At 40.7% G+C, this 18,170-nt stretch overlaps 1 protein-coding gene across 1 annotated transcript in view; it reads left to right on the forward strand.

Moving 5' to 3' along the window:
• The first annotated feature begins 607 nt into the window (after positions 1–607).
• Positions 608–18,170, forward strand: part of OTC (ornithine transcarbamylase) — a 55,938-nt gene continuing 38,375 nt past the window's right edge. The window contains exons 1-3 of the mRNA XM_059910834.1: positions 608–684; positions 7,679–7,817; positions 9,283–9,364. Of these exons, the coding sequence (XP_059766817.1) occupies positions 608–684; positions 7,679–7,817; positions 9,283–9,364 (298 nt within the window). The remainder of the gene's footprint in view (positions 685–7,678; positions 7,818–9,282; positions 9,365–18,170) is intronic.

Genomic DNA, 18,170 nt, shown 5'->3' on the forward strand with positions numbered 1-18,170 from the left:
TTTTACTCCATCTCCATCCCCACTCCAGCTTTTTGCCACACACACAAGTACCTTCCAGGGCACATCTTTCTATTTGTTTTTGTAGAAAGGCTGGGACTTGGAGGAAAGTGATATCACTGGAAATACTCAGGGATGTCACGTCTACATCTGGGGTTTTGCACTGCCAGTTCGGGTTTTTGGAATGAGTTATTTCTGTGTACCTTCACAGCAGCCAGCACTGCAGTGTCTTGCATATATTACACACCCAACGAGTACTTGTCAATTGATTTTGTACAAGTATGTGACAGCATAAATATATTATGAAAAATGAGGAGTCTGAGCACCAAAAGAGTCAGGATTCCTTCTCCAAGAAAAACAAAACAAAAACCAAAACAAACAAAAAAACCCCACAGTGGTGGATGGAGCTTGGCTTAAAGTTCAAATGCTCCTGGACCCTGCCCCGCACTATCTCTAACCAGGGGAATTTGATAAGGTAGTTGAAGGGTGATATTACCTTTGCTCTCTCACTGTAATCAAAAGGACTCTTAGCTTTCAGGTGGACCCCACTGGCTACCTTGGTGCGGCGTTTTCAAGAGCACAGAATCATCCTTTTCACTATCGAAAGAATATGCTGTTTAATTTGAGGATCCTGTTGAACAAGGCAGCTCTTAGAAACGGTCACAGTTTCGCGGTTCGAAATTATCGGTAAGTGATGGTCAGAGATTTGAGTCTGACTTAGGAACCGTGGTGATAAATGAAACTCTATTCTGCAGAGAAGTGCAGCCTCCTAAGGCCTCTTTCTGCAAGGTATAGTGCCAGGTTCTACCCTTGTTGGAGACAGCTGTCTCTAATTCCAGCTGAGCTTTCATTTCTCAGTCCTCTATAATCAGATTTCATGGGGTGCTGGGAGGTGACGGCGGAGTGGGGGGCGACTAACCGTGGCACATATAACAGACTAAATGTTCTGGACATCTTCCATTTGTGTACATTCTAAAGGAGCAACTGGCTGAAGGAAATGAGAGGAACTAATTTCCACAGGGCCTTCAGCTTGTATTTGGGTTTGCCTGAAAACAATACATCATTCTGGGGCATGGGGATTGATTCGATCTTTAAAAAAAGCCCAAAAGAACAACTACATAAATATTTACAAAGCTGCATCCTCCTCACAGCCAATTGGCCATGCCTGCGGTCGAAGGTGGTGTGGAGTGTGTCCCTGGGGAAGAGGACAAGGGTGATGGGTTAATCGGGGAAGCAAGGCCATCAAATCTGGACATTGTTGCCAGAAAGCTTCTAGAGTAACTGCCTGTTAACAATCAGAATTTTCCCAGTGCCTCTTGACAACCGAAACCAACCTCAAAATGACCTCAATGACTCCTAAAGTTAGAAGCTTCTAGTCTGAAGTTTTCTCCCACTGTTAGGAAGTGGCCCTGTGATTGTGGCCCTGGGCCTCCCTTCTCTGGGTCGCCTGACAGCTCTGGACTCTCTGGACTCTACCATTAGCACCACTCAGAAGCCAGAACAACATTGTAAATGATATTGTAAAGTTGGGACCTCAGAGCCACAGAATAATGCCTTCTCCTATTTTACAGATAAGGTAAATGAGGCCCAGAGAGATTATGGGGTTTACTAGTTAGTGCCAGAGTTAGACTATATAAACCAAGAATCTGGAGGAAAGCTCAGGTTTAGAGTCTAAAGAACTGGGTTCAAGGCCTGGCACTACCACTCGCTGGCTATATAACCTTGAGCAAGTCACTAAACTTTTCTGTGATGTTGCTTCACTTATAAAATGGGAGGAAGAGTAATACCTGTTCTGCCTACATCACAGGGTGGTTCAATCATTTATTTAATAAATACTTATTGAGCACCTACTTTGTGCCACGCCCTAAGCAAGGTGTTGGAGATACAGTGGTAAATAAGGTAAATAAGTTATTTCATTCCAGACACATGAAGTCACAGTCTAGCAATAATCAGTGAGATAATGTGTGTGAAAACTGTCAAGTGACAGGCAAATGTTCATTATTTTATCATTCCATCCCGCTGAGTTACATCAGATAAAAGTGCGATGAAATTTCATTCCACAGTTTTTAACAAAGACTCATCACTGAGCTGGAAATAATCAACTGAATGAATAACCAAAGCTTGGAGCTTAAACTTGCACTCTTCTTTGAAAATCACAGTGATGACTGATTTTTTTTTTTTTTACCATTATTACAGGTTAAATTTTTGCAAGTAAAACCTCTTCTAAATATTTAGGCATTTTTTGGTTATTTACTAAGATTCTATTTTCTCTATCCAGTAGCCAGACTATGATTCTGAAAATCCCGGCTAGCCATCTCTTACAGTGAATGGGGACTGAGGCAAAAGCATGGCTAAATCAGCCCAAATCCATACCTGCTATTTGAAAATATGAAAGCCTCGAATCACCCATGTCATTAGAAACTACAAAGCATGAGTCTCTATAGAAAAATGGCATAACACTGAAATGGTGTCCTTTTCAGGTGGCGTGAGTATTTTTCTTTCCTGCTCTTTTCGTTAGCCACCCTAACCTGCCAGCTAGATGATTTCAGAGTTGCTGATCTCCAATAAGACCTATAATCTTTGACGACCCCTTAACAGTAGAGAAAATCTCCCCATTATCTCTGCCTGTATGGTACTTTCACTTTGATTTTCAGCTTTCTGCAGAGATTCGGGTTCTTCTGCATCCCCCCACTCCCCCATTCCCCCCTCCCCACCCCTGTCTCTCTTGGGAAAGGCGGAGGGCGCTTGTTACATACCACGTGAGTGTAGCACTAGAGAGTAGCAGGAAATATGTGGTTAGGGTTTGGCAATGCCACAAAATAGGGACTGCACAGTTTTGAAGCGAGCAGCCGTATCTCATGGGCATGATAAAATGACTGCTCAGGTGAGGCTGAAGCCATCTACACAGGCTCCCGGATCAATCATTTTTAGTCAGTTTTTTTTCTTTTCTTTTTTTTTTTTTTTTTACAAAATCAATAGGATCAGACACCAAGACTGCCAAGAACACCCAATCCATAGGCTTTTCAGCTCACAAACAAGGCTCTAGAGCCTGGCTGTGTTTGGATAATAGACAGTGTCCTATGATTTGTTCCTATTAAGGAAACCACTTATAGCTTTTAAAGAAACCACTAAAATAATATCTTTCTTTATCAGACAAGACCAATTTGTAAGTGCTGTTCAATTTCATCTCACAAATAGAAATTTCTTCAGAGAATATTGAGCTAAGCCACCCAATTCTGTGGAGGTTATGGATTGGAGCCGGAGGTGACTGGTTTTCAGGTATTTCATTCCAGGCCTCTCTAAGGGCTTACAGAACTCATTAAGTTCCCTTCATCCCACACACATGCCAATCTATACATACGTGGACATGCAGACGAAGCAATTACAGGCCACCCACGCTCTTGTGTAGAGGAGACAAAACAGTCCTCTTTGATTATTCACATTTTCCATCATAATTGAAAATGAGTGCCTTTTAAAAAACATATTTCTTGGGGCTTCCCTGGTGGTGCAGTGGTTAAGAATCCACCTGCCAATGCAACGGACATGGGTTCGAGCCCTGGTCCGGGAAGATCCCACATGCCGCTGAGCAACTAAGCCCGTGCGCCACAACTACTGAGCCTGTGCTCTAGAGCCCGCAAGTCACAACTACTGAAGCCCACGTGCCACAACTACTGAAGCCCGCCTGCCTAGAGCCTGTGCTCCACAACAAGAGAAGCCACAGCAATGAGAAGCCCGCGCACTGCAACGAAGAGTAGCCCCCGCTCGCCACAAGTAGAGAAAGCCCGTGCCCAGCAACGAAGACCCAATGCGGCCAAAAAATAATTAATTAATTAAAACAAAACAACAACAAAACATATTTCTTCACTTCAGAAAATTATACAAGGCATGAGACCAGGAATGGAATGGGGTCATGATATTTCCCTTGGCCAACAGTAGAATTGGGGTTTTATTTCTAGTTTGTTATTTTTAGTAATTTAACTAAGATAAAAGAAGTAGAGGCGGCCACAGATTTTCGACAGTTTCGCGTTTCCAGTCCTTTAATAGTAGGTCTGCACGAATCCTCATCCCACTCTTCAATTTTCAGATGAGGGCAAAGTTTCACAGTTTTAGAATATTGACTATCTAAGGTATCTTAGAAACCATCTAGTCACCCAGTTATCAATAGTAATTTATACCACATATGAACATGTGGCAACAGTGACAAAGGTTGCAAGTATATTTTTATTAATAAGTTATTATTATTTTTAATAATAGAGAAATTTGGAAATGATTTGTGCTTTTATTTTCCAAGTCAATAGGATCATATTCAAGGGTTTTGTGAAAAGAGTCACTCTCCCTGCCATGCGTTGCAATATACCTTTCTGAGATGGAAAGAAAGGGATGAAATTAAATTTAGGCCACTGAGAATTCAGATGGCTCCACTATGGCCTGTGGGAAATCTTGTATTTATGAACTTCATGAGTGTTGTGGAAGACAAAGACATGAAGGATCACTGATTTGTAGTTCATTTTCTTACTTTTTCAGATGAGGAATTAATGCCAAAAATGGGAAATGATCTTCCCAAGGTCATAGTTGAACTAGGACTCAAATTTGAATATTTAAAACCACTGCTCTTTTCATTCCACTGCTTTGATGACTTCGATCCTTCCAAATTGATCAAACTGGCCAATCTACCCTTGCTCAATATCCCCCCATCCTCCCCCCCTTCTTTTAAAAGATATAGCCAAAATATCTCAGTAAAGAAGAAAAAAACACCAAGAAAATATGCCTTTTGTATCAGTCTGCAATGTTAAAGAAACACCAAAATCTCTGCCATAAGGCCCATTGGCCCTCTCTTATGCCTCCAGAAGCTAAAGTCTTGATCTCAAACTCTCCATGAGGATCAAAATATCATTTATCACTGAATTTTTTCCTACTCTGGCAAAGTCAGTTTCTGACTGACCACATTTTACTCGAATTAAGCATTTTCTCTTCCAACAAAATACAATTATACAAGGGAACACATCCAGGTCGCCCCCGCTACTCCAAACAATTTACTAGAGTTGGAAAATGCAGGCTATAGCAATGAAAGGTTTCATTCTGCCAATAGAGAATACTCTTCCATTTTCTAGCTAGGAAGATATTTGGGTAAAGCTAACACAAGGGTCTACTATTACCTTGGCCTAACTTCTTAGCATTCAGTGATTTGGGGTCAAGAAATCTCTGTAATTATTTTTTCAAGGGATAAAATTAATGTAACGAACGAGTCTTGCCTTTTTCAAAAGCTCTGGCTATAACCGACTGCCATGACAGTTTTGACAGAAAATCTGTATGTGGTTCCCATTGTTTTCTCCAATATTGTATTCTCCCCGTTATGTGTTGGCTGAAGGATGATAATGTGGTTTAGGTCTGGTTTACCAAGGAGACACACTTGAGTACAAAGAGACCAAGCATTTTATGGGAACACTAAAATAGTGATTCTGGCCTTGGTCTGGCTCGTGAACTAGAGTAGGCTGCTTCCAACTGAAGCACCAGGTCTCTCTGAGAACTTAATAGCCCTTTAGGCTAGCGGTTTTACCTAGTTAACTCGCGAGTGAGTTTATCACCAGAAAGCAAGAAATGCTTGATACAGACAGAAAAAAAGGGGTCTGTGGAGGAGGCATTTCAACATGGTACAATTGTGGAGGTTTTCTACTTTTCTCTAATTTTTAAGTAGCTTAGGAAAGAGGTGTGGCAACTCCATTTTGGAGCCAAGGGGAGGTCTATGAGGAGACAGTAAACAGGATAGGAATTTAAACTGGAACCATTGTGTTTGCTTTCCTTCCAGTGATAAATTTTCCTGGTTAGTTCTTGATATCTATGAAAAACAACTCTTTTTCCCAAGACAACATTTCCTGCCCCGCCTCCTGGACAGAATTGAGAAAGGTGGGGGCTGCTCTAATGATTTTTCAGTGGTGTAAACAGTACGACCCCCTTCACCAGGTGAGATACAGTTTTTAAAAAATTTTCCAGTTAATTACTCCAACCCTCACAGGCTAGTATGACAGATTTACAGGATCTACCTTTCCACTCTTTTTGTCCCCAAGAACCCAGGGGACTTACTCTGTCCAAAAGGGGTTCACGGAAAGAGGTAACCAAAATATTGGTATAGTTCATTATTAATGTACTTCGGATTTGGCCCTCATAGTGCTATGGGCAAAAACTTATCCCACCAGGTCCTCTCACCAGTTTTCCAGGTTTTTGCACTTGACACAGGCTGCTATACATAGGATCCAAGGTTATAATGCTTTTGTTTCACATGCATATGTCCAACCATTGTTCCTAGTAGTGCAAATACAATACTGGAGTGGTTGAGCCCTAGAGGATTTCAGCTTTAGCAACATACTAGACCACAGTCAAGTCTCCTCCATGACTCTTAGGTCTTGTGTTCAGCCTAGGCCACAGGCCATACTTGCTCTTGCCTCAACATTAATTCTGTTTGGGGGGGCTCTCGGTATCTTTTTTGTCTTCAGACTTTAGTCATGGCATTGAAAATCCATCACGGTGGATCTCTCTAAATTTATTCCCAGAAATCTGCTGAATTTCTTTTTAAAAAATATTTATTTATTTATTTTATTTTTGGCTGCGTTGGGTCTTCGTTGCTGGGCATGGGCTTTTCTCTAGTTGCGGCGAGCGGGGGCTACTCTTCATTGCGGCGCACGGGCTTCTCATTGTGGTGGCTTCTCTTGTTGCGGAGCATGGGCTCTAGGTGCGCGGGCTTCAGTAGTTGTGGCACAAGGGCTCAGTAGTTGTGGCGCGCGGGCTCAGTAGTTGTGGCTCGCGGGCTCTAGAGCGTGGGCTCTAGAGCGCAGGCTCAGTAGTTGTGGTGTATGGGCTTAGTTGCTCCGCGGCATGTGGGATCTTTCCGGACCAGGGCTCGAACCCGTGTCCCCTGCACTGGCAGGTGGATTTTTAACCACTGTGCCACCAGGGAAGCCCTGCAGTACATTTCTTAAGGTTAAAAAAAAAATCATCGTTATTATTACACATGCTTTTACTGAGACTCTTTGAGGGAATAAAATAAGCAGAGGACATTTTTTTTCCCCTGAAAGTTAATAGAAAAGCTACAGGGTCCATTGTATCTGACCAGGGACAATAAAGAACAAATCTTCAAGAATAGATCTGAAGGGCAGTAGAGGGAAAAGAATGAAATTGTTTTCTATTGTATGTACATAACAAATTCTGTTTGTACCACTGAATGATTTCAATGATAATAGCTAAAATTTATCAAATACTTATTATATGCCAGACACTGTCTGATTTCCATGTATTAAATCATTTCATCCTTACAACAACCCTATAAGATTATTATACTCATCTTCTAGGTGAGAAATTTAGGTGCAGAGAGAGTTTAGGTAACTTGCCTAACTAATATATAACAAAGCCACTCATATGGTTATTTCCAGCAGAGAAGAATTCAGCCTCTTTCCTCAAATTTTTCTTTTCTCTCAACATTCAGAATACTGGCTATCTAAAATGTAAACCACAGCCACATCAATTTTAAGGCATTAGCACTTTGCAGAGACACATGAGGCTACACATTTGCTATGTTGCTATGTGTTTGCTATGTTTTGTGTCAAGAATTAAACAATGAATTACCATAGGACATAGATTTTGTTTTCTTAAATATATAGTTCTCTTTTTCTTTTTTTCTTTTTTGTAGATGTGGACAACCACTACAAAATAAAGTACAGCTAAAGGGTCGTGACCTCCTCACTCTAAAGAACTTTACAGGAGAAGAAATTAAGTATATGCTATGGCTATCAGCAGATCTGAAATTCAGGATAAAACAGAAAGGAGAGGTATGTAGCATTTCCACATTACCTTCCACTGCTACCAATCAGCCTTTTTAAAGACAGCCTTTCCAGAGAAAGAGGGAAAAGAAAATACATTAAAATTCCTAAACAGTAGCTAAGTAATGAAACTACACAGGCAAGGTAATTGATTATCACTGAGTGTACAGGCATATAAAAAGCATAAAAATCAGTTATTCAATGACAAGTCATTGCATTTCTTTCATGTGGAATGTTGAAAGTCATTATTAACTGAATCAGAACCTAAGGAATTATTTCTCTGGAAAGATTTTATTTTTATACCTTCTTTCTTTTCTCTGTGTGTTTTCTATCAAATGAAAAATAAGGATGATACATTTTTTCTAGCAACAAATTTCAATTGTGGATGAATATCAGATATATCATCATTAGGATAATTTCAAAAAATTCAGGATGATGTGACAGTGTTAAAAAATTCAGATTAGCAAAGAAACAATTAAATGGTAACCAAGTAGGAGAAGAGATGGGATATGGTGCCTTGCTGGAAGCATTATTCTGCATTTTGAGCAATTTATGTTTGAAACACGCTTAACTAATGCAGCAGCTTCATTTAGACTGCTTAATTGTGAAAGCGTTTTCGTATTCCAAGCTTGTTCAGAAGCATTTGAAAGAGCTGGTTTCAGGTTGAGAAAGTTTTACACAACCTTGATTTTCTTATCTAGTTCACTAGCTCTCCAAGTTCCTAAGAACGAACTGAAAATAGGAGTGACTCCAACTGCTATGGGTTCCTATAGAAGACCTTGAAATAAGGAGAAAATGTCCCCCGAGATCCCAGGCTTTTTGTTCTTCACACTTCGTGGTGAGGAAGGTTAGCTGGCAGGAATGTGTTTGTTCTAGAACTCATCCTATCGGGAAGTCCATCTACAGAAGAGGAAGGAGGTAGAGCTCCACCCCACACCCAAACTCTGCAGATTGTTTCCATATGACTTCTAGAAACAAAGTCTTTGCACTCTCACAAGGATGCATGATGAAAGTGTAGCTGAAACTCTGGAGCTTCATCTTTAGGAGTCTGAGTACCCCACGTGTGACAGAGAAGCACATTCCTAGCTGAGAAAACACTTCTGAACCAAGCATCTTCAAGGTCATCGAACACTGGTAGAGGTTTCCACGGATTTAAGTAAGAAGATGGCTCCAGTATGAAATATTAATAAACTTTGGAACAAATGTTCAGGTTGAACCCAGAGCAACTAATACTACTTTCTCATTACGTGTCAGTAAGCTGTGGGAGTTCCTGTTCCCTTCCCCCATTTGTATACAACATGAAAAAAACACTTTAAATTCACTTTTTAAATAACATCTGAACACTTGTTTGGGAACAGTGTTAATTATTCTACATTTTCTGATAATGTAAAGAATAAGTTTTGAAACATAATCCTTGCTATTGGATATAAAATGTATATTTCATTTTAATTGTATTCTTGTCCTTGACTTTCAGTATTTGCCTTTACTGCAAGGAAAGTCCTTAGGCATGATTTTTGAAAAAAGAAGTACTCGAACAAGATTGTCCACAGAAACAGGTGAGTCCACAGACAAACTTGGACTTGTGTTGAAGAGGGGGCCAGAGGGTGAGGACCTGGGAGGAGTAGCCCAGCGGGGGGATTTGTTTGTCTCTTTGGCAACAACAAAGGGCAAACATTGTCACTGAGAGTTAGCAGTGCAAGCCTCTGAATGCTTTCCAATTCTCATAGAAGCTGCAAGCAGAAGGATGAGTCTCATCTGTAGGGATTCCATGAGGACTTGGGTAGAAGTCCCAAATAATTCTTCATGTTCAGTACAGAATGTCAGTGGGCATCAATTCTCAGGCCTCCAACTCATGTAAGCAAGAAATGTGTATTTTTCTAACATGTAAAGAACTTTTCCTTGTTTGTATCAATTTTGCTGGATGATGGAAACAATCTCTGCAACACTAGGCAATCCTCAGTTGTTTAAGTGTTTACTGTGTCAATTTAGGGTCTCTTTAACATTTCTCCACAGTCATGGTTAAGTCCTGGAGAGTATCTCAATGTCCAGGCATCTAGAGCTATGGGGATCTGGTCACTGGTCATCAGGACATCATCATCACGTGTCTATGCTGAAATCTGCTGAGACCTCTGGACCTTGGACCAGACCTATTTGACCTTGACTGGCTCCCATTTACTGTGGAGTTTGCTTTACTTTGATCACAGGATCTGAGATATCTCTTGGTTTGGCTCTCTCAACCTCTTGGCAGCTCTGCACGCCACAGTGGGCACAGAGATATTGCAAGGCTCTCTCTACTCTATCGTTCCTTCCTCTTTCTGGGCGCTAGGGGGTTCTAGAACATTTGCTCCCTCCTAGAACGCTGTCTTAAAAGCAAGACACAGGTGTTCTCAGCTCTGGGGTTCCCCAAACTCATCTGAAATTTCCATCATGCTCCCCACCCTTCAGTCCTTGGCCTGGGGGACAGACGGCTGGGTACAGTGTCAAAAGTCCATCAATGTCTATTTCTGTTGCTTCTTCGCTCTTGCTCCTTTTCTTCCCCTTCCAGTTCCCAGGTGATAAAGCAAGAGGAAAAACTGGCTCTGACTATCCATGTATTCTTTCAAGTCTGTTGTTTGTGCCTGAAATCCTAAGCTGTTGAAACTCAAAATTTCTTTTTTCTCAAACTATGATCTCTGTAATGAGTTTCAAAAAGTCTGTTTTGAAACTCATAAGCCATACATCACCCCTTGTTTCTCCCTGCATTTCTGCTCCACCAGACCTCCCTTGAATCAATAATATGACTGCCCAAATGGGCAAATAGATAGGACTGAGGAAAAGGTACCACAAACAAAAACATGTTGGTTGATCCTTTGCATATCTTATCCTACTTACAAGCATCAGAGCTTTCTAGGGTTCAGAAGCAAAGAACTACTTCATGTAATTCTTGCCTTGTAATGATCAGCAATGAGGTACCTCAAATACATAACAAAATGGAGTTCAGAGTGATCAAGTGACTTGCTAAGTTCATGCAATTAATACAAATTGGCACCAGGATTCAGATCTCAAGTTTACTGTTCTTACTAATGCACTCCCCTTGCCCTTTGAGAGAAGGAAGGAGGAAGAAATGAAACATATAAGGTGTCATCTAATCTTTAAAGTCCTAGGAAGAAAACTGCTGAGAACATTTTGCTCTTTAAAGCTGGGTTCTTTAAAAGGTCACATTGACATCTGACGTTTAGTAAAGGAAAAATGAATATTGCATAAGCCAGTCAGTAATTCTGAAATTCTGCTCCTTTTCAACATTGGTTATCATCTTTTAAAATCATTAGTACTTAAGAGAGGTGTTCTTTTTTGAAGTCATCAAAAGAATCGATTAATATATAGAAATTTCTCAATTTTAAGTTTTTTTCAGATTATTTTTTCTTGGTTGTTAGTGTTGTCTACCACGTTTCTCTGTTCAAATGTTATTTTCGATTTAAATACCCCTGAATAAGTGATCAGTTTTACCATGCACATATCACGTGGTAGTTAAGCTACTAATAAAACTAAGAGTGAAGATTTAATAAGCTTTTGGGTACAGACCCTGTGCTAAGTGCTCTACATTAATTACATGGATTATCTCACTTAATCCTCATGACAACTCCATGAGGGTGAGACCACTGAGGAAAACAGGCTGAAATAGGTTCAGCAAAAGGCCCACAGACATATAGCTAATAAATGGCAGACCCAGGATTAGAAGCTATCATTAAATGTGTTTCTTAAGTGTCTAATTTAATTCAGACATTTATTAGCCATGTTTTATTCCAATAAAGTTGTTTCTACGGGTGGCATTAAGCATTTTGTTAAATGATGGTTTTCTATAGAGAAATGTTCTGGGACTTCCTTGGCGGTCCAGTGGTTAAGACTCCACGCTTCCACTGCAGGGGGCACAGGTCTGATCCCTGGTCAGGGAACTAAGATCCTGCATGCTGTGCGGCACAGCCAAAAAAAAAAAAAAAAAGCTCTGAAATCTGCACAAAATTACAAACTATAACAACAAAACAAATATATGAGAAAAGGAACATATGACCATAAAAAGTTATGGTTCACAGAGTATTCATCACTTTCCTCAATAAATACCCGTACAGAAATGGTAAACCTCAACCCCCAACATGGCAGAGCATTTCTACTGTGTACATGTGCATCTTAATGGTTGTCGGTTAGCACAATTTTTCATCAAAACCTGTTACCTTGCTATTTAGAATGAAAACAGGATGTAATTAAAACTGTCAATTGCTACCCCAGATTTGTGTCAGCCTCTGGGATGGGGTGATCCTCACAGGACAGTCCTTGAGGCTTCCATCCCAAGCCTGACTTGCAAAGATACAGCAGCATTTATACTTATCTCGGGGGACAAAATAAAATTCTCCACCCAATAAAATAGATAACTAATAAGAACCTACTGTATAGCACGGGGAACTCTACTCAGTACTCTGTAATGACCTATATGGGAACAGAATCTAAAAAAGAGTGAATATACGTATATGTATAACTGATTCACTTTGCTGTAGAGCAGAAACTAACACAACATTGTAAATCAACTACACTCCAATAAAAATTAATTAAAAAAAATTCTTCACCCAAATCAAGCCATATTAATTGCCCATGTAATATTTTTATTAAAATGTAAGACACCTAAAGTGTGCAAATCATTAAGTGTACAGTTCAATGAATTATTACAGTAAACACATCCTTGTAACTAATACCCAGATAGAGAAACAGGATGTGAATAGCACCCAGAAGCCCTCCCTTGTATCTTCTTCCAGTTGCTACTCCCCCCGCCCAACCCCTGCTCTGCCCCAAAGGGTAACCATCATCCTGGCTTCTAACCTCACAGATTAGTTTTGCTGTTTTCGAACTTTATAGAAATGGAGTCATTCAGCATATGCTCTTTTGTGTCTGGCTTCTTTTGCTCAGCATTATGTTTGGGAGCTGTATCGATGTTGCTGTGTGTGTAGTTGTAGCTTATTCATTCCTCACCCACTCTTTGTGTATGCCTGCCTGCCAAGCTGCACAATTCTCCTGTGTGTCTACTGATGATTATACTCTTTTATTGCAAATTAATTGAGCAGATAGGTGGATACATTTATTAATCTTGGTAAGTGCAGTAGCTGATGGAAAAATGCACAGGGCATCCTACGAGATGGTTCTTTTCATTATTTAACACTGGTATTTGACTTTCAAGGTGAAATAGAAGCTAGTGCTTTCCAAGCTGTTTCAAATTCATCATCTTTACAGAGGTGGCAATATAAAAAACGTGATACTATGCTGCAGGAATGAAAGTGAAGCACAGAGAGGGTAATAGCTGCCTTAGTTCCACCAGCAAGAGCTCTCAGAGCCTTTACATTCCCAGAGTGTGAATTCTATTTATACCCCTTCTTCCAAAGCTTGCAGAGATCCGTGAGGAAAAGAAACAGTAAAATAAGATGTACTTTTATTTTCCCAGACAGAAATTAAGGTATTAACAGGTGAAATCCTTTGTTCAAAAATATCTGATGTGTACGCATAAACAAATGAAACAGATAAAAACAAACTCCTCTGGATGAAGAGTGAAGAGAGAGTAGAGACCCGTCCAGCTGTCCTCCTCTCCTCAGCAATGGCAGCTCCTGGTGGCTTCTCAGAACCTCTGACACCTTCCAGAAACACTTAATGCCATCCACGTCTGATAAACTGGTGAATGCTTGACCTGTACTTTTGGACTGGGGTCTGAGGCTTCTTTTCGATCGGTGACCAAAAATTGCAGAGGCAATTCCTTCTTAGAAGCAATGTCCTCCCGTTTAATCTCCTTCAATAACTGCTGAAGGCTTTGTCGACTGAAAAAAATTGCACAACCTAAAAGTTGAGAATTATGTTTTATTCGGTGGACTTGCTGAGGGCTTAAGCCCGGGAGGCAGCCTCTCGGGTAGCTCTGAGGGACTGTTCTGAAGAGGTGAGGGAGGAACCAGGATATATAGGAATGTTTGCAACAAAATCCAGGTAGTCGGAACATCAAAAAATTACCATTAATGAAAGAAAACCAGACATCTCAAGTTACTGAATTTAGCACTTCTCTATGTATGGGAAGAAGCAAGAATCTGGGCTCATGGAAATCATTCCTTTGATGTGCACCTTAACTATCTAGGGCCAGTATCCCGTTCTTTCCCATCCTGAGTCCCCTCAGGGTGCACTGCTGGGGTGGCTGTAGTGACTGAGGGCTTGGCAGTGGGCAGCCCTTTTGTCTCCATCCGGAGTTCCCTCAGGACTCACCCTCAGGGCGGTGGTAGTGGCTGATGATAGCCCACAGCATCATTTGTGTGCTGATAGGGCAGGCAACATTTTTCATTCACAGCTTCCACTGCTATTTCTTAACACTTTCTGTAACCTCTCTTCCTACCCCTACCTCATTAAGTCCAGGCTTGACGTGAATCTTCGTTATAGCACAAAGAGAAAAATGAAAAGGCAACAGACAAATCCTGGGTTGTCACAGCAAAATGACTTCTAGTCAAAGTAAGAGTATGACTTCAAGCAGACTTGCCAGGAGGCCTTAAACTTTCTCTGAAATCTTCCTCCACAGTCCCCAACCCTCAATGGCATTCATCCCTGTGCCAGGCACATAGTAGGTGCACCGCAAATACTTTCTTGATGAATGTGCAGTATTCATTTTTGTTTAGGTGACTTTCCCTGTTTAGAAATAGATTAGGGGCTCAAGAGTGATTAGTGACTATAATCGTCACTAAATCGCATTAGCTCACTTCACACGTAATAGAAAATTCCATTAACAAAATTAGGAGATGTTTGCAAGTGAAAAGAATGGGTCCTCTCTCCAGAGTCAAAATCCTTCCTGCATTTGTTCAGTAAGTATTTGTTGAATACTTACTATGTACCAGTATTTATTCTAGGTTCCTGAGATTGATATATCAGTGAAAAAAAGAGAGGTAAATCCCTGCCTTCATGGAGCTGACATTCTAGTTGGTACACAGACAATAAACAATAGACATAATACATTTTAAGTGGATGATATATCACGTTGGAAGGTGATAAGCGCTCTCAGCAAGGAGAAGACTGCCTGAAAGTGAGGGAGAAACATGTACTCCATTATTTGGACTTTGCCTTTTACTCTGAGTACAATAGGGAAATCTTTGGAGGGTTTTGAACAGAGGAGGAATGTGATCTAACTTGCATTTTAAATGGATCTCTCTGACTGCTCTGTTGAAAATAAACTTCGGGGCTGGGGGTGCAGATGAGATAGAAGCAGGGAAAGCTGTCACTAGGTAGCTATAGTACATAGAGGCTGGGGCCAGGGTGGTGGCAGAGGAAGGGGTAGGAGGGCCAGATTAGGGATATGTTTCGAAGGGAGAGCCAACAAGATTCCTGATGTATCAGGTAAGAGAGAGGCATCAAGGATGACTTCAAGGTTTCTGTCTGAGCAACTGTGAGCAAGATGGAGCAGGAAAGAGCAGGTCAGGCAGGATGGAAGGGAAAATCAAGAGTCCAGTTTTGGAAGTATTGAGTTTGAGATGTCTTTTAGACACACAAGCAAAGATGTTGAAGAGGCAGCTGGATATTAGTGTGGAGTAGGGGAGTGAAATTTGACCTAGAATACTTGGGAGTCATCAGCATACAGATGGTATTTAAGGCTATGGGACCAGATACAATTATAATGGAAATGAGTGTAGATGGAGAGGAGAGGACCAAGGACTAGCCCTGGGGAACATCGACATTAAGAGGTAAAGGAAAAGAGAAAGAACCAGCAATGGCGATTGAGAACGAGCAACTGCCAAGGTAGACGTAAAAGCAAGAGTGTGTGGTGTCCTGGATGGTGTGCGAAGAAAGTTTATCAAGGACAAGGCGGTGAACAACTTTGTTAATTGCTCCAAGGTCAAGAAAAATAAGAACTGAAATGGCCACTAGATGTACCAATGTGAAAGTCATTGGTAACCCTGGTGAGGGGAGTTTTGGTGCCATGTTGGGGGGCCAAAGACTTATGGGAATAGATTTGAAGGAAATGAGACAAGAGGAACTGGAGAGAGAAAGAAAAAACAAGAGTTTGGCTGCAAAGAGAGCAAAGAATTAAATGGATACCGGCAGGGGAAATAGGGACAAGAGAAAGTTTGCATTTTTTAAATTAATGAGTGAAAAAATTAGAATAGCCTATTCAAGATGCAGGTAATGTAAGAGAGAAAGGGAAGAGTTGGTAGAGCAACATTCTTGAGTAGGTGAGGGGGCATGGCTTCTAGTTCATACATGGGGTATGGAAAGTTCATCTATGCTGAACAGGAAGGGAAGCAGAATATATGGGTACAGATGCTGACAAGTACGGAAATGGGGTGATGGAATCTGGAAGTTCTCTGTTACCATTTTTTTTCATTGAGGTGGGAAGTAAGGTTATCAACCGAGTGCTGGCTCTACTTTCAAAATATATCAAGAATCCAATCATTTTCTCATTGCTTCAGTGGTTACTATGCTGGTCCAAGCTATCAATTCTCAGCCAGATTTTTGCAAGTCTCCTGACTGGTCTCCCTGCTTCTGCCCTTGCCCCACTATGGATGTTCTATTAAAACATACGTCCAATCATGTCATCCTCTGCTCCAACCCTCTGATGGCTTCCCATCTTACTCAGACAAAAGTCAAAGCTGTTGCTTCCTCTCCACCTTCCTTCTGCAGCCTCACCAACTATTACTCTCCTCCTCGCACACTCTATACCTTCCACACTAACTTTGTTGTTGTGCCGTGAATCCACCAGTCATGACCCTTCCTCAGGACCTCAAGACATGCTCTTCCCACTGTCTTGTATGTTTCAACGCGGCTTCCTTGACCACGTTAAAATTATAACTCCTATTCCTTACATTCCCTATCCTCCCTCCCTGCTCTATTTTTCATGTAGCACTTGTCAACATCTAACACACAAGATATTTAATTTACTCATTCAGTTTATTATCTATCTCTCCCCCATTAGAATGAAAGTTCCAAGTAGGCAGGGACTTGTACCTTGTTGTTTACAATGCTTTTCACAGTGCCTAGAACAGCACCAGGCACATACTTTTAGAATGAATGAATAAATTTTAGAACCATACCATGAGGCTAGGACCTGTTGTGGTCACTCCACAGAGACAAGATGTGCCTCCCACCAAAATCTGGTTTGATTGTTGACAGTGAGGATAACATACTTGTACCAAGAGGGTATGAAAAGGTTTATTATTCACATAATGTGGCTTTCTGAGGAGAGTAGGGCTAGCTCCAAAATTGGTCCCAAAGTGGCATTAGAGAGCAGGAAAATTATATGGCTTGTGCTTTTATTGTGGTTGTGGGGTGAGGCTGGGGTGAAGATGCCCGTGCACAGGGCAGGAGGAGAAGGGAGAGTGATGGTGGGTAGCAATCAAACATCATAAATTGAGTCAGATTCTTTATTACAAGGCCCATAGCAAGTAGGACTGTTTGTGTGTTTCATGTTCTCTCATTCTACCTGGGATGTTGCACATCAGATCTGCAAGGGATCTTAGGGCTCTAGGCAAACTGCCTGATTTTCAGATGAAGACTGAATCCAGTTCCACTATGTTGTCCTGTCTCTGTAGATCCCAATGTAAGTTGGCTTAGGGGCTGGCTCTCCTAGGAGAAAGCTCTAGGTTCTTAAAAACAATCTTGAACAAGTTTTTGGACTCTTTGACTCTCAAAACTCCTGTCTATAAAATTCTTATAATAATATCTAATATGCTCTTTGTCAGAGTGAAGGATTCAATGGAAGAAAGTTTCTGAAGTGCCAGCACCTGGTAGTGCTCTGTGACTAGTCATTGCTAGAGTCAGAACATAGTGGCCTGTAGCTAAAAAACCATTTGGTCGGGGCAGTTTTTAAGAGAATACTTTTAAGTATGAAATAGGTAGAATATAATTATTTTTTAAATGTAGTAACAGAAATGAGAACAATTGTTTTGTCGTGGATTTTTTGTTGTTGTTTTACTTAGGAAAGTTTTCAAATGAACAGAAAGTAGAAAGATTAGCATAATGAGCACCCCAATACCCCTTACATCAATCAACTGTTAATATGTTGCCTTCTTTGATTTATATGTTCATTTTTGTTAGTGAAATTTTTTTTTTTTTTGGCCACGCAGCATGGCATGCGGGATCTTAGTTCCCCAATCAGGGATCGAACCCGTGCCCCCTGCAGTGGAAGCGTGGAGTCTTAATCACTGGACTGCCAGAGAAGTCCCAGTTAGTGAAATACTTTAAAGTAAATTAAAGCTACAATGAAATTTTACCTCAAAATATATCAGTATGCATAGTTCAAATAAATAAGAATATTTTCTGTATAGCTACAATATCATTATCACACCTAATAAAAATGATTTGTTAATATCATTTGTTAATATC

Source organism: Balaenoptera ricei, chromosome X (genome assembly GCF_028023285.1).
Source record: "Balaenoptera ricei isolate mBalRic1 chromosome X, mBalRic1.hap2, whole genome shotgun sequence".
Taxonomy (NCBI): Eukaryota; Metazoa; Chordata; class Mammalia; order Artiodactyla; family Balaenopteridae; genus Balaenoptera; species Balaenoptera ricei.